The sequence below is a fragment of the Microtus oregoni genome, unplaced genomic scaffold (genome assembly GCF_018167655.1).
Source record: "Microtus oregoni isolate MIOR12 unplaced genomic scaffold, Mior012 000042F_ref0000377, whole genome shotgun sequence".
NCBI classification, from domain to species: domain Eukaryota; kingdom Metazoa; phylum Chordata; class Mammalia; order Rodentia; family Cricetidae; genus Microtus; species Microtus oregoni.
In genome coordinates this window covers 711,523-732,331 of record NW_024543209.1, presented here as the reverse complement: position 1 = coordinate 732,331, position 20,809 = coordinate 711,523, and the positions used below count along the sequence as shown (strand labels likewise).

At 49.9% G+C, this 20,809-nt stretch overlaps 1 protein-coding gene across 13 annotated transcripts in view; it reads left to right on the top strand.

Annotated features, from left to right (window-relative positions):
- The window catches only part of LOC121434148 (serine/threonine-protein kinase WNK2), a 108,502-nt gene that overhangs the window by 61,272 nt on the left and 26,421 nt on the right, over positions 1 to 20,809 (top strand). For all 13 annotated transcript variants that reach the window (XM_041632986.1, XM_041632982.1, XM_041632980.1 and 10 more), the window contains 12 exons: positions 160 to 451; positions 3,064 to 3,263; positions 6,478 to 6,633; positions 7,175 to 7,366; positions 8,536 to 9,087; positions 11,066 to 11,365; positions 11,836 to 11,885; positions 12,643 to 12,811; positions 12,879 to 12,995; positions 16,887 to 17,057; positions 17,165 to 17,210; positions 17,767 to 17,886. In XM_041632986.1, the coding sequence (XP_041488920.1) occupies positions 160 to 451; positions 3,064 to 3,263; positions 6,478 to 6,633; positions 7,175 to 7,366; positions 8,536 to 9,087; positions 11,066 to 11,365; positions 11,836 to 11,885; positions 12,643 to 12,811; positions 12,879 to 12,995; positions 16,887 to 17,057; positions 17,165 to 17,210; positions 17,767 to 17,886 (2,365 nt within the window). The remainder of the gene's footprint in view (positions 1 to 159; positions 452 to 3,063; positions 3,264 to 6,477; positions 6,634 to 7,174; positions 7,367 to 8,535; positions 9,088 to 11,065; positions 11,366 to 11,835; positions 11,886 to 12,642; positions 12,812 to 12,878; positions 12,996 to 16,886; positions 17,058 to 17,164; positions 17,211 to 17,766; positions 17,887 to 20,809) is intronic.

Sequence of the window (20,809 nt, the reverse complement as noted above, 5' to 3'; positions counted from 1 at the left end):
CAGGCATTGGGAGTCGGCACTCATAAGGGAACTGAGGAGTCCTGAGAACGACGGTAGACAGTAGGGTAATCTCAGGCAGTAGAGTGTGTACGTGTGTGTAAGTGGTGCGTGCAAGATGGCTGATCCCCAAGATGCTTGACCGTGTGTCTACCTTTGCAGATTGATTCTGGATTTTTCCATGAGAGTGATGTGAAGATTGTGGCCAAGTCCATTCGTGACCGGGTAGCGCTAATTCAGTGGCGGCGTGAGAGGATCTGGCCTGCACTGCAGTCTCAGGAGCCAAAGGACTCAGGCAGCCCTGACAAGGCCAAGGGTCTACCAGCACCCCTGCAGGTCCAGGTGACCTACCATGCACAGAGTGGTCAGCCTGGACTGCCAGAACCTGAGGAACCTGAGACTGACCAGCATCTCCTACCCCCTACCTTGCCAGCTAGCGTTACCTCCTTAGCCTGTGAGTACCTGGAATGGGGTCACCATGGCCAAGTGTGTCTTTCCTTCTACCACAACCAGCATAACCAACGTCAGGGCAAAGCCAAACAGAATCCCTATCTTTTATTACAAAACTCTGTGAGAAAGGCAGGTACCTGGTAAGCTCCTGCCTCAGTCTGGTGAGCCCCAGTCTGTTCTCAGGTAACTGGGTCTGTTGGTTTTAGCTATAGGTGGTCCCCTGAAGCTTTGGTCTCCCATTCCAAGGTCACTTCTTGCTAGCCACCTTGGTGCCAGGGGAATATAGGGCTAACAGATGGCTTCTAGGTGCTAGGACACATGGGTGCTGGTCCTTGGCAAGCCCAGGCTTGTTCCCCCTGCCTGCCCGCACTGTAGGGTGTAGATGGTTGTTTCAGGGAAAGGATTGGGTTTTCAGTACATTCCTCAGTGATTCCTGACCAGAGGGGTTAAAGCTTGCTGGAGTCTGGCAGGTCAGATGTCCATGGCCTCATAGGCTCTGAGGGAGCCATTTCCACCTCGGCTTCACATTGTCAATCTGTGGACTGGCAGCTAGTTCTTTATTCTCTGGGAGGATCAGTTCTGGCCTCATCAGGTCAAGTGAGGTACCATCACCCAGTCTTTGAAGTGGGTGACTGTGCAATGGACTGAGTGGTGGCTGTCTTAACTAGGGTGCTTATCACTAGGATACTAGCAGAGATAAGAGATAAGAGTATCTCTGCTAGTATCTTCTATAGAAACCTCTGAGACCGTTTGTCCCTCTACAAAGCATTGTTTTTCTTGAGGTAGATTGGATGCAGGCTTCATCGGAGGCCATCCTGAGAGGATCCAGGACTTTTTCAGGATAGGCGGTCAGTGCCCTGCTTGCCTTCCGTGTTTGAAAACTCAGCAATGAGCTGAGACAGGAGACATGGCTTTGCCCACTTTGTGAACCAGCCTGGAACAGATCAGCAGGGCCCAGTGACCTGCCCAGGCCAATATTTGAGATTGTTCATGTGGAAAGACTGAGACCCTGTTTATTTAATATGCAGCCCCCCTCATTCATGGCTTCAGTAGCTTCCAAGAGGACTACTGAGATGCAAATGAGCAGCCCTCACTTTGAAGTGCTTTGCCCACTATTTACTCCGTTCCAAGCTGAGCTCTGCCTCTCATACCCGGCTTGGGATCTCTAAACAATGTCCCTCTTGTGGTCAGATGCTGAAGGTCGGAGTGACCCAATATGAGAAAATCCCACGGAGATGGAGAGAGAGAAGGCGATGAGTTCGTGTTAGGTGTAGGACTTCTCTGCCACCAGATCCCTTTCCTATGTGACTCAGGACACCCAAGGGCTAAGCACAGAGGCCAAAAGCCTTCTCAGAGGGCTTTTTCTCACTTACTATATTTTTTCTTTAAAATAGATGGCTGGTACTTATCTTTCATAATTTTAAACCCCTAAGGGTTTGCAGGCAAGTTACTTACCCTCCCAGAGGCAACAGATGCTGCAAGTCTTTTAACTGCCTTCCAGAGATGATCTGCATAAATCCATATGTGGATGGACACAAACACACACAGGCAAATAGCGCTCTCTCGCTCTCTCTCTCTCTCTCTCTCTCTCTCTCTCTCTCTCACACACACACACACACACACACACACACACACACACCTGTGTTGGGGGGTACCTTGCTACATGAACTTTCAATATTCTTCCACCAGCAGCCCCGCCTAAGCTGAGCAGGTACCTTCTACTGCCATAACACTTGTATTGAGGACCCTGACAGCACAGCTATTGTGGGGGGCAGTAGCCATATCCAAAAATGAAATTTTAATTATACAAGTCATCTGTACAAATTACTTGCAGTATTTAAAGTGTTGCACACATGGCGGGAGTTGGTGCCTCTCGAATCTTGTTAGCCTGAGGGTTGCTTTCTTTTCTTCCCCACCTCCCTCTTCCACTCCCTTTTCTCCCTCCTCCCTTCCTGTCTGTCTAGGTAGAAATGGTCACTCTAATGAGCAGTTGGCTCATTAAAAACTAGAACTGCTTGTCTAATTGGTTTTGCCCAATTAAACATCAGCATTCCTTATGTTTTCCTAGGTTAAAATCACTCTTTGGAAAAATTGGTAGTGCAGAGCCACAAGACTCACCCCTCACTTGGCTTAAATCATCAGTGGACAGAGTACTCACTCTGAAAGGCAACCCCTTGTGCAAATAGCTGGGTGTTTTGGTGGCAAATTGTAAAGCCTGTGGCTTTTGGAATCTGGAAGCAGTAACCTCAAAGTGCTGTTTCAGATGGGTTTCCGGGTTTCATTCTTCACTGGCTGACTATGTGGGCAGGCTGTCTTGCCAAGTACCATCCGACAAGGGCAGCCTCTGCACCTGCAAACCAGAGTGGGCAGGGAATGACAGGATTTGCTTCCAGTGGGCTAGCTAACCTTGCCCATCCCAGCATCAGGCCAGGGGCACAGGAGGCCTGAGACCTCCCGCTGTTGCCTATCAGGTAACAGTTTAAATAGTATACATGAAAACAGCTCAGACCTAGTCTTGATGAAGGAATCCAGGAACAAGCCATTCCGCTTGCCTGAAGCGCCAGGGAGATGGCATTTAGAGGTGTACACACTAACTTCTACTTTGGTCCTCCCCAGCGGACAGCACTTTCGACAGTGGCCAGGGCTCCACTGTGTACTCGGACTCCCAGAGCAGCCAGCAGAGCATGGTGCTCAGCTCCCTCGTGGACACGACTCCAACCCCAGCCTCGTGTGTGTGCAGCCCCCCTGTGAGTGAGGGGCCTGGCCTGACCCACAACCTGCCTGCACTAGGGGCTTTTCAGCAGCCGGCCACTGTGGTGAGTTTGAGAGCCACTCCACTCTGTCCTCTTTGCAGAGTGGACTGTGCTATGGTCGGGTTAGAGTGCCCTATGGTCGACTCCCAGCCACATTTCCCTTGGAGACCTGAAGATGCAATCCATTTTTTCTGGGAGCTGAAGATCTATAGGCTGAGGGGCCTTAGATGTGAAGAACCCCTGGATAAAGAGTGTGGAATATCTGGAAACAGACCTTAGGGTAACCGTGACTCGGGGAACTGTGATAGAACCAACCAGCCTTATCCTGAGGTTGTCACCGGTACCACACAGGTGCATGATGCTGGCACATTGAGGTCTTTCCTGGTCTATCCCAGAGATGACAGAAATGTATCATTTGTGATAACGGAGCTTTGGAATTTGTCTCTGTCCATTCTCCTAGGGAATAGCCGAGAACCCCTGGCCTGTCTCCCTCAAGTAGCGGAGCTTTTGAAAGTTGGGGATGAAAATGGGGTTGAAGCAGGGAGGCATTTTCAGTATTTGCACAGGGCACCAGAGGCTCAGGCTTTGAGGATGTCTGACAGGCAATATGTGAGATCTGGGAAGTGGATGATGAAGGAGGGGTCAAGCAGGACATTTATTCTGTTTTATGTTTGTGTCTGTGGCATATGCAGGTACACACACCCTTGCATGTACACGTGAAGGACTGAGACCCATGTCCAGAGTCTATACCTTACTTTTTCAGACAGGGTCTCTCACTGAGCTTGGAGCTCACTGGCTGGCCAGCAGGTCCTGCTGTCTCCCACCTCCCAGCACTGAGCACAGGTGTACTCTGCCACTTGCCCTCTTACCTAGGTGCTGAGGATCCAAACTCAAGTCCTTGTGCTCCCATGGCAAGCCCTGTCTGTGATTGTTGCCTTTTTTCTAAATATTGAAAAATGATTGTTTCACAACACTAAGAGCTCAGCTTGAGAATTTGCCTGTGACCTGGGTGGTGGAGCTGGGTCCTCAGAGGGTGATTAAGACACCCCCCCCGCCCGGGTGGGTTCTGTCTTCCAGGGTCACTTGGGAGCCCCCACCTGGTCAGCTGGTAGCCCCTGTTGTCGCACAGTCTTGGACTGTGGTGGCTTCTTGGCACAGACTGAATGCTAGTGCTGAGATCTCTGCCCTCTGCACACGCAGGCGCTCTTCTTCCCCATGTCCACATCAGATTGAGCAGTTAGAAAGGCCCAACAGGCCTTTTGGAAAAGCAATTGACACCATGGATCGTGTCTGCCTCTGCTTCTCTGAGCCCTGGGATTCACCGTGATGCGCACATTTGCAATTTTATTTGTAATTTTATTCATTTTCCAAAATGAAATGAGGTTTGATTTTAAATGGCCGGAAGACCTCATGCAATAGGACTTGCTGCCCCAGAGGCTGCTAGGCTAGGGCTGAGCCAGAATGTCCTGCCTGCCTCTCTCACACCTTTAGTCATGATTAGCGCTACCTTAGGCCTTGGGATGTACTAGTTGCCCTGGTCCTCACCCTATCCATGCTGACCTATGTTTTCTTTTTAAAAGTTTATTTTTATTTTATTTTATTTATTTATTTATTTATTTATTTATTTTTTTGGTTTTTCGAGACAGGGTTTCTCTGTGGCTTTGGAGCCTGTCCTGGAACTAGCTCTGTAGACCAGGCTGGTCTCGAACTCACAGAGATCCGCCTGCCTCTGCCTCCCGAGTGCTGGGATTAAAGGCGTGCGCCACCATCGCCCGGCTTGACCTATGTTTTCTTATTGATCTAGCTAATCTTACCATTCACATGTTAATCAGGGATCTGAGCAGAGAGATCACAACTGCAGACTTGGGCTAGGGTTCTTGGTTCTCTTTCCCTGCCTCCTGATGTAAAGACAACTTAACACAGGAAGGATGACTTGTGGAGGGTACATCCCGACCTCTTGATGTTTCTGGAGAAGGCCACTATGGTGATATGCGTCAGGATCCAGTGGGATAAACAGACAGGGGCAATGAGGAGGAGGAGGAGGAAATGGAAGACCATCAGGAGTAAGGGGTCACTAGATCCTGCCTTAGCTCCTGAGCCATGGATAGTGGCCGGAGCTCATAAGTGGACAGTCTGGCCTGGCCTGGTCTAGTTGAACCAACTCATCTGTCTATGGTTTTAGGTGAACCCAGCTTTGAGACAGGATCCCAAATGTGCCTGCTCCCCACATTCTTGCACAGAGCACCAGGAAAGGGGAAGTGAGAGTATGTTTTAGAGATCCCTGCCTCTGTGCCATGCAGCACATCTTAGAGAAGTCTGCTGGAGAGCAGTGGACATCAGTCCCTCTTCCGAACCATGAACTTGTGTTCAGATATGTTCTCCACAGCCTTCTAGTGTCCTCATTGTTGTGAAGTAAATCCTGCACAACCAGAGATTTTTCCCATAAGTACTACGGGGTCTGTCTCTGCACAATGAATATGGTTGGAGAGCTGAACTTAGCAACATGGGACTGCAGAGGACATGAGGTTTGTTCCCAACGCTCATATGGTGGCTCCCGACCATCTGTAACTCTAGTCCTATGAGCTCTCATACCCAATTCTAGCCTCCTTGGGTACCAGGCATGCGTGTGGTACACAGACATACATGCAAGCAAAATATCATACACATAAAAAAACAAAACAAAATCCAAAAAACCCCACAGAATATTGACAAAGTAGCAGCCATTCCTTAACCTCGGCATTCTTGGGCTGATTTCCTGTTCTTTTGCTAGCTTCATGGACCAGTGCCCTCCCTGTGTGCCGCTCTGTTTCTGTCCTCTTGTGACTGAGTCTCAGAGGGCCTCTCCTTGCCAAGGGCCTCACTGTTCTAGTTTTGTTCCCATGGCTGTGTGTCCTCCCCAGCAGCCACAAACTGTATGACCCCATCTCTCCATATGTATTGGCTCATCCTTTTTAGTCCCAGTTGTCACTGTAAATGAGCTGCCCACAGTCTAAAGCCTAAGGAGTCTTTCTCCACGGTGCTGAAAAACCTCTATGATGATCTTTTTATATGGCTGCATAATACTCCATGGGACTTGTGTTCTAGAACATTCCCTGGCTGGGAGCTGTGGCCATATGATGTGGCTTTTCAGTATTGGTGATAGCATTGTAGGGCCACCACACCTAGCTTCTGCTGAGTCACCTTCCTGGGAACAAGGTTCCTGGTGGGGAGGGGGCTGGGCACAGGGACAAGAAAGAACAAGGGCAGCCGCTGAATATGGACTCTATATTCTCTGCAGCCTGGCCTGTCAGTAGGCCCTGTGCCACCCCCTGCGCGCCCTCCACTCATTCAGCAACATTTTCCAGAACCTTCCATGAGCTTCACTCCTGTACTACCACCACCCACTACCCCTGTGCCCATGGGCCCAAGCCAGCCAGCACCCCCAGTCCAGCAGGTAAGTGTGACACTTCATTTTATCCCCTTAAATTGTTCCCTTATGAGGGATAGTTCTGCAGCCAAAGCCTGAGGTGGCTTGAGTGAAGGATGTACCTGTGAGAACATTAGTGTGTGTGTGTGTGTGTGTGTGTGTGAGAGAGAGAGAGAGAGAGAGAGAGAGAGAGAGAGAGAGATATCTGTAGTTTTTAATGCAAGATGCAAGGCCTGCTCATGGAAAACTCTTTGTTTATTCAGAATGTTTTTATAATCTGGCTCCAGATTAGCAGGAGCTTGGCGTTCTGCATGTGTTTGTGTGAGCAGTGTGTAGGCGTATATTGTGAATGTAGTTCACTATGTGTATGTGAGTGTGATGTGTGAAAACATGCAGTCGTGAAGATATGCAGCTGTGTTTATGCAGTTGATGTGGCTGTGCGTGGGAATCCGAGTGTGTATGTGGGAGTGTATATGCAGATGGGTAAGTATGAGCATATGAGCACACATGCGGGGGTCACTGTGGATTTCTTTTGTGTCTGAGCACAAGGCTCCCTTTCTTCCTCCAGCCTCTTCCAATGGCCCAACCACCTACCCTGCCACAAGTCCTGGCCCCGCAGCCCGTGGGCACTGTCCAGCCAGTGCCCTCTCATTTGCCTCCATACCTGGCTCCAACCTCCCAGGTAGTGGCCCCTGCTCAGCTGAAGCCTCTCCAGATGCCGCAGCCACCTCTGCAGCCTCTCGCTCAAGTCCCTCCACAGGTACCTCTGGCCCATAGCCTGCTCACCTTGGGTGGGTACCAGGACATGGACTGGGCCTGTTTATGTGTGTCACCAGGGGCTACTGGCTAGGGACGTAGACTTGGAGCATAGTGTCATATCCTGTATATTATATGTCTAGTGTTTCATGTCTGCTCCTGTAACTACTACAGCAGGCCAGGGACCCTGGGGACAGCCTCCTTTGTCTGGTTTCCCTCGTCCTGGGGCTTCACCTCTTCTCTACCCTGGCAAGCTGTCTTCTCAGGCTGTGATGCCTCTGTATGAGGGTGGTGTATATAGGGTCCCTCAAGGAGTGGGTGGGACAGCTGTCATTTTGCCATCTACTGGATTGCCGTCCAGGATGGGGGAAGGGCTAGTCCAAGCCAAGGACAAAGCTCTCCTTGTGACCATTGAATGGGCATAGAAAGCAATCTGCTTCAGATGATTGTAAGCTAAGGGTAACTCCTTACAGGTGTGCTTGTCACTGCGGGTGGTGTTTAGCTGTTTGCCATGTGCATCACAGTGGATTTGCACGTGTTTGTGCCCTCATAATTGTACAGAGGGGTAGTTGACATGCTGCTTGTGAGCAAGCAGAAAGAAAACATTGCTTAGCGGATAGCTATCGTGTAGAAAGTGTTTAACCCACCCTGCCAGGAACCACCTGATACTGTGAGAGCAAACAGAAGGTTTTAGATTATCTGCTGATGAGAGGCCGAATGCCACAGGGAGTGGCATAGCTTCATCCATCAAAGAAGGTTATACTGAGAACTTTCCAAGGGGCTGGCTTCCATAGGATGAGACTTCAGGATGAGACGCTGGATGACTGAGCCAGCCCGGGAGCCTGGATAGTCTCAGTCCTCCCAAATGAAAGTGCTCTGAAGCACCAGAGCCCTGTGGTCTTTCTCTGGTTCCTCTTAACTGAGCACTCCTGACTCCCTCGGAGCCACCAGCCCCTTGGAAACCTGGACACACCGGCCCCTCCATGCTGGTGCCAAGGGAGAGAGTCCAGCAGGCAGATCGCCTGTTCTGCTTGAGCACGTTTATAATGCTGTACAATGATTTGTTGGGATCATCTCATCGCCAGCAACTGTTTGGGAGACTGAGCCACTTCCCACTGATGCTGTGGGCCCCTGGATGGCAGCCTGACTAACATGCCACTGTACCTTTTACAGATGCCTCAAATGCCTGTGGTTCCCCCCATCACTCCCTTGGCAGGACTCGATGGCCTCCCTCAGACCCTCACTGATCTGCCAGCTGCAAATGTGGCCCCTGTGCCACCACCTCAGTATTTCTCACCTGCTGTGATCTTGCCAAGCCTCACGACACCCCTGCCCACATCACCGGCCCTGCCTCTGCAGGCTGTCAAGCTGCCTCACCCCCCAGGAGCACCCCTGACTGTGCCCTGCCAGACCATCGTGCCAAATGCACCAGCTGCTATCCCCCTGCTGGCTGTAGCCCCGCAGGGTGTGGCTGCACTGTCCATCCATCCAGCAGTGGCCCAGATCCCGGCCCAGATCCCAGCCCAGCTCCCAGCTCAACCTGTGTACCCAGCAGCCTTTCCACAGATGGCATCTGGAGACATCCCACCCTCACCCCACCACACGGTGCAGAGCTTACGGGCCACCCCTCCACAGCTGGCCTCACCTGTGCCTCCTCAGCCTGTCCAGCCCACTGTCGTCCATCTACCTGAGCAGGCTACTCCATCTGCTGCCTCAGGGACCCAGGTAATTCACCTGTGGGAGTGGACTTACCATTCACTGCCTGGAGACCCTCAGGGTCAGGTTTCCTTTACAGGGCCATGGATCCTGTTAGTACCCAGACTCAGGGACAGTTGTGTCCTGTGGCTAACCTTTAATCTTTTTTAAAAATTGTTTTTAGATTTATCTATTTAATTTTATGTGTATGAATGTTTTGCCTACATGTATGATGTATTTGTACCATCTGTGTGTCTGCCTGGTGTTGGCAGAGGGCAGAACAGAGTGTCAAATTCCCTGGAGCTAGAGTTATCGATGGTTGTGAGTCACAATGTAGGTGCTAGAGAATTGAATCCAGGTTCTCTGCAAGAGCAAGTGCTCTTAACCTCTAAGCCATCTCTCCAGTCCCTGGTTGATCTTTCTTATGAAGAGAATGTTGGGACAGAGGCCTGAGCCAATGCGGAGCATCCGCTGCCTTCTCAGGAGCTGTGAGCGTCAGGATGGTTGATGTGTTCCATGCTTCTTCCCTGCTTCTGCTTTGTGGCTGAACACTCTCTCACCTCGTGCCAGTGCTTGCAGTCCTATTGGCCTGAAGTGGCTCCTCTGTGGATACTTGCGTGTATCCCAGGCTAACCTTGACCAGAAGACAAAGCAAGGCAGAATGGATATTCCGATTTGAACAGAGAGGAAACAAAACAGCAGTAAGGGGGTATATGTGCCAATGGGCTGCCTGCCAGGTGGGAGATGATTCTTGCAGGACAGGTAACTGCCCTGGTGCCAAGTTGCCAATGAAGGGATGCTGTGGGGTGTAGGGTTACGTGCCTTGTGGCAGGAAGCCTGCCATTGTGGCTTCACACACCTGCCCAGGACATTCATGTTTGGAGTTCCTGGTCTATTCTGTTTGAACCCAAATGAGGGCAAGGAAGAACAGACCTGATGCTTCCCACTTGAGTCCGCTCGTCAGAGGCCTTTTTTACTTGGGTGTCTCCCACCAGATGCCGGGTGAAGATGCTCGCTCCACCTGGCAGCCCCCCCTCAACACACACACTTGAGCATCTATCTTCCTGCCTGACAGTTTTATCTGGGCGGGGGCAGTCTCTGAACCTGATCTCGCCTCAACTCTAAGCCCTGCCAGCTCTGAAACTGAGGCATAGCCCTGGCCACTTGAACCTCAGGTTCCTCTGATGTGGACCAGCTCCTCCTCCTGGCTTTGCTGCAAAGAGTGAAGGGTCCAGGGAGCACCCAAGTGCCAGGTGCTGTGTGACTCAGTTTTGTGCTGCTCAGCTTGGAGCTGCTCACTCAGAGTGTGTGCTCTAACTCATTTCTGGAGGCACTGGTACTTGGAGATGGGGTGGGAGTGGTGTTTATTGGCCAGCAGAAAGCATCTGTCTAAAAAACCAGTGGGAAGAAGCATGCTGGTCGTGTGTTCTCATGGAGTGTGGTACTAGAATGAGAAGGTGTCAGTGACTGCTAAGCTCACTGATTAGGTAGGGTGAGGCTAAGCAGCAAGAGAGCAGGGTCTAGCACCATCTGTGTGTTCTGGGCCTTGTTTTCTGCTGCTGACCTTTCTGGGTTCTGCAGTTGCTAAAGACTGGTGAGCTCTTCAAGTGGTGTTGGGCACGCTCAGGGTGACTGGGTATGGCTACCCCATGCTGTGAACTAGGTAGAAGGCTAGGGAAGCAGGACGCTGATGTCCCAGGGAGACAGCCAGAGCCCAGCCTAGATACTAAGTGTGTGTTGCATTCTGACTGTTTGCCTAGGCTTTTTCTGCAGTTCCTGGGAGTGTAGGTCTGTCTATTCCCACATGGAGGTGTCTGAGGAGGCTCATGCCTGTTTACCTCTTCCAAATTTGCATTCCAGATGTGCTCTAAGACAGGGATTACCTTTGGGGAATGTGTGGATCAGAGTCCTTATCCTCCCAAACCTGTGTGCTCACTGGTGCCTCTGGGCACAGCCTCTGCCGCTGCTTCCTGGTACCCAGCCTGCATCTTATCCCTTCTGCCCCCAGGTCCTGCTGGGCCACCCTCCTTCGTACACTGCGGATGTCGCTGCTGCTGCTCCAGTCTCTGCTGTGTCCCTGCCGCCTGCTGTCCTTTCCCCTCCTCTGCCAGACACTCTGCTGCCTCCTGCCCCTGAGCTCCTGCCCAAGCTCCCCAGCTCCCTGGCCCCCACAGTGGCCGCAGCCTCTCAGAGTGTACCCACCCAGACCTCTACGCTACTCCCGCCAACAAACCCACCTCTGCCCACTGGTCCTGCGGTCGCTGGTCCCTCCCCCGCTGTCCAGCTGATGGTGGAAGTGGCTCAAGAGGTGTGTGCCCTTGTTCCCTGCTCAAGCCAGCGGGGGGCGGGGGGGGGCTCAGCTCTAGAGGTGAGGAAGGTACAGTGTGCTCTGGGACAGCTACTCGAAGCTGCTCTGCCTCTTTGTCTACACTGGCCCACATCAGGAGGGAGAGCATGAATTTCAGAAATGGGTTTTCCTCAGAGAGTTTATACAGGTTGCCCAGGGCTTTCACAACCCTGTGTGTTCTTTTCGGGGGGGGGGGGGGGGGAATGATCAAAGTAGGTTAGCGATTTGTGGAAGGAAGCCACCCTGGGTTTCAGGAATCTGCTTGCCTCTAAGCCTTTCAAAATCATGGCAGCCACACACTGGGCCCTGTGTGGAGAGAGCCTCAGAGGAGGTGGGGAAGCAGCTGCATGCTGTGTCTGACCTCACCAAGGCGAGGCAAGGTAGGTCAGCACAATGTAACCCTGTTCTCTGTACTCCGCTTCTTATTTTAGGAGCAGGCTTCACAAGACAAGCCCCCTGGTCCCCCACCAACGAGTGAGAGGTACTGTTCTCCCTTGCTTCCAGGATGGATTGTGGGGGGCGCAGGCTCAGCAGCCAGCTCGGCCCAGCCCGGCACTGCTTGGCATTTTTGCTCAGTTTGCCAGGACACCATCAGGATTTTAATAGATGTTACCCCCCTTTTCCAAATCTGACCCAATAGTGGCTCAGGGACCTTTTGCTTGTTATCAGCCCCTGCTGAGCTATGCCGCCTGGCACTAGTCTATGTCAGTCCAGGTTGAGTTCTGGTTATTGTTGGTCCCTGCTGAGCTGTGCGTCCTGGCACTAATCCTCGTGCCAAGGACATTCCAGAAGGGGAAGGCCATGGGCAGAGAGAGCCTCAGTGCCCTCGGGTATGCCTAGGTCCAGGTGTTCAGGCTTCTCCTGTGCTCTGGGGTGGCAGTGTCGTTCTTACAGAGGTGGGTATGGATCCCATGATCCCAGGGGACTGGGATGTTGTGGATGCAGGAAGCTTGGCAGACTCCACATCCTCACACCAGCTTAGAACTCCTGGTTCCTTGAGGCATGTTAGACCCATTTCACAGGCAAAGGGCCTAGAGAATCACGCCGTACAGCCCACCAAAGGGAAGGTATAGGTGGTACAGGGTGGGTACTGGAGGAAGAGCATCTTGGGATCCCCTTGTAGGCTGGATGCCATCTCTGCAGGTCCCAACTTTAGTTAAAACCCCAAGGCTAGACTGACTAGAGTGGATTTTCTGGTTCTCCAGGTGTGCTGTTAAAATTTTTGGTTTTCCCCTCAGCTTTGGAGCTTCCGATGTCACCTCTGGAAGAGACCTGAGTGATAGCTGTGAAGGCACCTTTGGAGGGGGCAGGCTGGAGGGCAGGGCTGCCCGGAAACACCACCGTAGGTCCACTCGTGCACGCTCCCGGCAGGAGAGGGCCAGCCGGCCTCGGCTCACTATCCTGAATGTGAGTGGCTGTGGTTTGGGGTACATGGGTGTGAAGTCCTCTGCAATCTGATCATGGCTTCCTGCAGGTGTGCAACACGGGGGACAAGATGGTGGAGTGTCAGCTGGAAACGCATAACCATAAGATGGTGACCTTCAAGTTCGATCTTGATGGGGATGCTCCCGATGAGATCGCCACATACATGGTAAGGCTGGGTCGGGATGAGGCCACCTCCTTGAGGTCCTTAGACCCTTGTAGGAATTAACATGTTGAATTCAGTCCTGCATGGAGGTGTTTGGGTGGCCAGTGCTTGGCCCAGAGCCTAGCAGCTATCCCCAGAGCTGTGGGTATCCAGGTAGAACATCACCTATGGGGAGTTTCTGTGGGTTCCTTCCCCGGGCTCCTGTGTAGGACAATTCAGGGATGTTAGCCATACCTTTTCCTGCCCTTCTGAGGAAAAGGAGGAACTTGCTGGGTGACCTGGATAAGCAAATGAAAAATGTGTTCCCGGTGTTTAAGGTCCTGTGCTCCCTGCTTAGAGTTGTCTGTCTGCCTCCCCAGCTTCTGGAAGTATAGACCCAGGCCCTGGACTCATTCCTTGATCCCTGTAGCTTTGCCAGCACCTCCACCTGGCTCTAGCTCTCTGCTGGAGAGAGCCCCTGGGAACTCCTTCTTACCTGCAGACTTCTTTAGATTCCTTGTCTATGTTCCCAGGAAATACTGCTCTGTCCCCAGCACCTAGCTCTGCCAGAAGAGGGGAACTGGGATCTCAAACTGTCTATGAAGACAGAAGACACTGGCAGGAAGAACCCATCCGTATCTATCAGACTCCCTGAACTATCTGTGACCACAGACGTCCTACAGCGGGACATGTCCTAGACCCCCAGTCACATATGTTCATATGTTCCTAAGGAAGCAGCTGGCATTGGGCCATCATACAAGTATATCTAGTAGGATAGTGTAGCTATGTAGGGGAATATGAAATTTAACTTAGTAAAATAGTATAAATAGCCCCACTGACTAGTGACTACTGCACGAACAACTTAATTAGATGTCAGCAGTAAGTGGTCCTGCCGTTATATCACCTGGCCACCCTGGCCCTGGCTTCATTCAGTGTGGATATGAGTTTCTCAGGAAATCCCTGCTGTCTGCTACACAGAGATTCCTCTGACAAGCTCTTCCTCAGGCCAAGGCAGACCACAGTCCCCTCAGGGTGAGAGAAAAGATGATTCCAATGCCTGCCATCATGGTTGGGAAGGCTGGCCAGAACTATTGCAGCAGACAACAGAGAACGGATTTGCTCTGAACAAAGCAGGAATGGGGGCGGGGCAGGGGGCAGGACATACCGCTCAGGAACAGGGTGAGGATTAGGAAAGTAAGGAAAACACCAGAATGCCAAGGCCAACTGGATGGTCAGGTTATGAGAACATTGAGCATGTGTGCCCTATGTTCCAGCCACTGATGTCCAGGATGGTCGGTGAGGGTCACCTGGCCCTCTCCTGCCTGGAACAGAGGCCCATCCACACTTGTGGTGAGCCCTGCCTTCATCTCTTTGGCTTCAAAGGTGCCTCTATAGCTATCAGTCTTCTAGAACTGACATCAGACACTCTGTAGCCAAAGGAAAACCCCTGCTACACCCATTAACCTCATCTTTGTGGGGGACGTGTCAGAGGCTTTAACATCAAAGTTGGTGACAAGGCTCTTCGTCAGACATGGCGGCCGGGGATCTCTCCCTTGACTGACTGAATGGGACTCTTGCTCTAACTGAATTAGGCCCAAAGCAGAAGGGACCAAGGCCTGGAGAGGAGTTATAGGAGATGCCTGGATCTAGTTTGGTTAGAGAGGGACCCGCGGACAAAGTATCTGACTGGTTTCTTACTCTATTACCCAAACCTTTGAGACCACACACCTCTCTTGACTTTTGTGTGTGTATGTGTTTCACTTAAATTTATTACAGATAACCTGTAATGAGGATGATTTTTTTTGAATTTCACATAGAAGTTATCTTCATATAAACCCACTCTAAGGTACCTGTGACAAATAAGGGTACGAGAGAATTTCTCAGGTCTTGACAAAAATGACATAAGCAAGGATGGATTTGATTGGTTCACGTTTCTAGGGTACAGTCCACCTGATGGGGAAGTCACCACAGGGAAAGCATGAGGCAGCTGGTTGCAACATTGTCTCCAGTCAGAAAATAGGGAGAAGTGAAAGCAGGCACTCAGCTTCCTCCTTATAATATAACTCAGTCCATTGCATTATAACACAGCCCACAGTTAGGATGGGTTTTCTCGACATGTGTATCATGTGACTTTATATGTTGTCATGTGAGCTTTTCCTGGGGAGACATGAACAAATATCCACACACCCCCAGTAGGGTACCAACAACAGACCCAAGGCTAGTTTGTCAAACTGAAGGATATATTGGGCATACTTATAGAATGGGTGATCCCCAAACAGTCACATCACTAGATGCTTCCCCGTGGCTCTTAGTCTTCCCAAGGGCATGTGGTGGTTGGGATGCAGGAAGCTGAGTGGCCAGAATCTCAAGGTTCTAATGACCTCCCCAAACCTTCCTAACATGTGGGATGTAGACCGGCCCAATCAGATGGAGAGACTTGTGTGGGTAGTCACAACCGCTCTTGTTAAGATGGAGGTGATTGTTACGCTGAGAGGACAGCATTCCACAACGTACATACATACATGTTATTTATGCACGTGTGCACATTGGCTGTGAAGACCAGAAGACAACTTTAGGTGTTACTCCTTAGGCACCTCCTCAACAGCGGAATTACAAGGATGCCATCACATCTGTTTCTTTCTGTGTGGGTCCTGGGTGTCAAATTCAGGTCTTTGTACCTGCAGGGCAAGAACATTGCTAGACTGAGCTGTAGATGCGTAATAATGATGCAGATGCTCCTGAAGTGTCCTGGCTGCCCTGATGCCCACCTACCTGCTTCTGCCGTTCCCTTCATGCTCACACAGCACAATGATTAGGAATTATGTATCCATGTGTTTATGTCATGTTTTCAGTACCCCCTCCCTCCCTCCCTCCCCCCCCCCTCTCTCTCTCTCTCTCTCTCTCTCTCTCTCTCTCTCTCTCGTGTGTGTGTGTGTGTGCGCGCATACACACACAGGCAAAGCCCCTACACAATTTCTCAGCCATTTATTATTTTGTTGAGCTTTGTAAATTGCATCTTTTTGATCTCAGGTCCTCTGGATACCCTGACCCTCCCTTCTCTCTCTCTCTATTGTGCTTTCTCTTATGAACTGGGTAGAGGATTGAATCACATATTTTAAAGTCAAGTTAACTGAAAGCTTTTCTCCAGCTAAGCAGGATGTGTGTGCACAGACATTCTATGTGCAGTTCCTGCTTCCTGATGGCTCTCTTGCTGCCTCCCTGCTTCAGGTTTGGAGGCGTCAGGAGGCTGCAGGGGAAGCACAGGTGTAGATGGTGGACTAGGGTGCCAGTTCACCTTAGTCCAGCTTGGCCAACTCTGAAAGATCTGTCTGGATTTAGCATTTAGAACAGCCACGTGGCTCTAGGGCAAGAGCTCTGTGAAGATGACTTGTGAAGAAGGTGAATTGGAAAGATTTCTGGGGAACCAGTCATGGTGGTGTGTGCCTTTAATCTCAGCACTTAGGAAACAGAGGCAGGGTATTGAGGCCAGCCTGGTCTACATGGTGAGTTCCAGGACAGCCAAGGCTACTCAGTGAGACCCTGTCTTAAAATAATAGCTGTGGCTCATTGTCTAGTGCTGTATTCCAATTAGGCCTTCTCCCTTAGACCCAGTAGTAGTGCACCTATCTTTCTTTGAGATTGTTGGGCTAGCCTGAGGTTCCATGGCCAGCTTTTGCTCCAGGAAAGCAGTCCACATGGGGCTATCTGGTTGTGTGGAGTAGCATTTTCAGCCTCAACATCATTCCTGTGTCTCTGGGGCCATTAACTTTCTCAGCCCTGACCAGGGGACACAAACTTTGTCATGTCTTTCTGTGGGATCTAGGGCAGGATAGAGTAATTGTAATCCCTGTTAGAGCCCCCATATACCCATGATCTATGCAAGGTTGTCACCAGCAGTCCCATGTCCCTTTGTAGGTAGAGCATGACTTCATCCTGCCTGCTGAGCGAGAGACATTCATCGAGCAGATGAAGGATGTCATGGACAAGGCGGAAGACATGCTCAGCGAGGACACAGATGCTGATCATGGCTCTGATACAGGGACCAGCCCTCCACACCTGGGTACCTGTGGTCTGGCCATGGGGGAGGTGAGAGCCCAGGTCCCCAGGGCATGCTGGTAGATGCAGCAGGCAGGAGGCTCAGAAAAAAAGCTCTCAGTGAGGCTGCTGACCTGCAATCCCTTTCCCTCATGCAGGAGAATGGACAGTCTCAAGCCAACGCCCCTGTCTATCAGCAGAATGGTAAGCCTATCCCGGCAGCTGTACCTGGCCGAGTAGCCAGCCTTAGGAAGAGCCATTCATTTCCTTGCACCCTCTTGCTCTGAAGCAGACATTTGACTGAAGGTCCCTGTTGAGCATAACAACAGGCCACTGCACAAGGATTGTAAGAGTGGTAATGAGACTCTTAGCTGGTAATGGCTACCTTGTCCCACTAGCAGCTATCTTGGGGGCTACAGGCACCCCAAGGACTAAATAAGGCTCTCCTGAGAATCTGTAGCTGCCAGTGAGGCCCCCTGGTCTGGGTGTCCACCCTACGCCCTTCTGGTTGAGAGGAGCAGATGGAAGCCCTTTCCTAAGGCCTCATTGTTAAGGGGCTTGGAGGGTCACCTCAGTCATGGAATGAAGCCATTGAAGCTTATAAATGAGAGCTTGAACCCCCTGCCTACTCCTTCTGGAGAAAACTCCACAGGTGGAATGTGCTTCCTAGAGCTCCTAATGGGGTCTGGTACAGTAGTAGGGTGCCCTGGCCTAGAGGTACTGGGTCCCTCTCAGCGCTTCTTTATGCTCTGTTTCTCAGTCTTGCACACGGGGAAGAGGTGGTTTATCATCTGTCCAGTGGCTGAACACCCAGCAACAGACACTTCTGAATCATCACCCCCACTTCCTCTAAGCTCTTTGCAGCCAGAAGCCAGCCAAGGTAGGAGTACACAGAGCCCAGACCCCCCTCTGTAGCAACCTAGAAGCTTCCCCCTGTGCAGCCCTGCGCTAGAATATGTTGGGTACCTGGCATTGTGCAAGGGGCTGCTGCCCCATACTGTCACCCCAAAGCTCAGGGCAGGCGACAGGGCCATGTTAACATTTCTCCCTGTTTTCTTCTGGATCAGCCACCAGGCAGCATTGGCTTGAGCTGGTCCTGTTGTCTTCACCACTCAGGTGATTGTGTGCTGATGGGCTCTGGGCCCTTCCTACTCAGTACTGCCTAGTGACCTAGCCTGTCTTTGTCATCTTGGAGTACATCCACGGTGAACAGGCCCTCGCTTTGCATGAGGAGGTGGGATTCTGAAACCACCTGATTCTCAGTTGTCACATGGATCACGGTGCTATTCATCTGCTCCTGAGACTGCCTGCACCTATCCCCAAAGATGTCTGTAAATAAACCCTTCAGCACTGTTGATTTTTTATATTACTTAGAAGGGTAAAGGAGTCATTGGAACAAACTTAATCATCACTTGGCAAGAAAGAGTTGATAATAAAATAATTTGGTTCTCCATCATGCTACACTCATGAAAAGGATATGTAAATCAATGTTTCTCATTATCATATTTTTTGGTGAATACCTTCATACTTTTGGAGATTTGTTACCACTGGAAGAAGGTCATCTTAATAGTAAAATCCAGTGACATATATGCTGGGAGGAGCTGTGTTCTGGCCAGGAAGATGTGCTCAGCCTAGCCTGAGAAGTCGGGGTCCAGTGACCTTACCTGGAAGGCTTACTTTCAAAATGAGGGTCTCTTTACACATTCCACTTTCCTTGCCTTATACACACTCCCTGATCCAAGGAAAGCCCTGTTACAAGGTGGGTAAATTTCAGTGTGCCATGGTATGTCTTCATGGATAGTGATAGGGGCTGAGAGCACAGAGTTAAATCCTCACCCTTCATCTACATGCTGAATGACCCTGGGTACTATTCACAGCAAGTTTGTATATGGTAGGGGGGCTGGGTAGAGAAATGGGTGGCAGATGTGTTCATCTGAATTAACTATCCACAGAGAAGGACCAAAAAACTTGATAAGTTATGAAAATTACACTTTTGAAGGCAGTGGAAGTCTGAAGATAGTGAAAATGTATCAGATCCTAGGTAGTGGGGAACAGAAACTAGATATAAGACCAGTCTTGGCCCCTTTACCACTGAGAGCATCTGAGAGCGTCTGAGTGAGGTTGCAAGTATCACACTGGAGAGAACAGATAAAGTCCAGGCCCTCTGTGTCTACTAAAAACTTAAATAGTATGTATATGTAGGTAAACAAATGGATGAGGGCTGGAGAGTTGGCTCAGTGGTTACGAGCACTTGCTGCTTTTGCGGAGGACCCAGGCTTAGTCCCCAGTACCCACACAGTGACTCACAACTGCCTGTAACTTCAGTTCCAGCAGACCTAACACCCTTGTTTGGCCTCCACAGACACTAGGCACACACATTGGGGTTTACATCTGTGTTACGTATGGGCAATGTATACATAAACTTTAAAAAATAGTTTTAAAAAAAGGAAGGTTGTGGTAGAAGATAAACTTGAAAGGTTGCTGTTTTAACTTCAAACTAAATAGACTTCTGAACAAAGAAAATGATCAGTGCTTAAAAGTCATGATTCACATTCGTTAAAGGATCGCTTTCCAAAGCACATTTAGAATCCTAAACACGAGTGCATCTAGTAACAGAACTAAGCCTGGCATGGTAGCACAAGCCGGCAATCCTAGCTCTGGGAGTCTGAGACAGGAGATCACTAGTTTGAAGCCAGCCTGGGCTATATATAGTAGTGCAACCCTACTTCAAAAAAAATCAAAATAATAAAATCTTAACAGGAAAACAACCCCACTAGAACCAAAAGCAGAAGCAGACAGTTTGCCGCCGTCGTAGAGACCTCCACATTCCTCTCTCAGGAAGAAAAAAACAGCTGTGATAGCCAGTTTGACCTACTTGACTTTATAGATCGTTCTGTGTGAGTGGAATGCACTCTTTATCAGACATGTAGAGAAATTACCCTGAATTATAACAAAGAAATCCAACATAGAAAACGTCAACATTGTACTGATTACCGTCTCTGATAGAACAAAACTGAGAGATGAGTGATTGGTTATCTATGGTGGAAAAAAATAATCCTAAGGAGAGTCAGGATAGTTTGGAATGAACACAGAATAAGATGTGGCTAAAGTTATAAGGAAATATTATAGTACTAAAAAGTTAACAGGGGCTGGAGAGATGGCTCAGTGGTTAAGAGCATTGCCTGCTCTTCCAAAGGTCCTGAGTTCAATTCCCAGCAACTACATGGTGGCCCACAACCATTTGTAATGAGGTCTGGTGCCCTCTTCTGCCCTGCAGGCATACACACAGACAGAATATTGTATACATAATAAATAAATATTTAAAAAAATGGACTGGAGAGATGGCTCAGTGGTTAAGAGCATTGCCTGCTCTTCCAAAGGTCCTGAGTTCAATTCCCGGCAACCACATGGTGGCTCACAACCATCTGTAATGACGTCTGATGTCCTCTTCTGGCCTGCAGACATACACACAGACAGAATATTGTAAACATAATAATAAATAAATATTTTTAAAAAAAAGTTAACAGGACAGCCTTCTTCTTTGAGAAATGAGGACAGTGAATGCAGAATAAATCCAAAGACAGCGAAGCCAAGACAATAAAGAGCAGAAGTTGGTGACATTTAAAATGAACACGAATACAGGATAAATCCAAAGACAGTGAAGCCAGCGCTATAAGGAACAGAAGTGAACAACATTGAAAATGAACAAAATAAGTGAAATCAGATAAAATCAATGAAGCCAGAAACTGGTTCTTTGGAGGAAAAAATAAGTAAAGTTATAAACCTCTAGTAAAACTGACAAA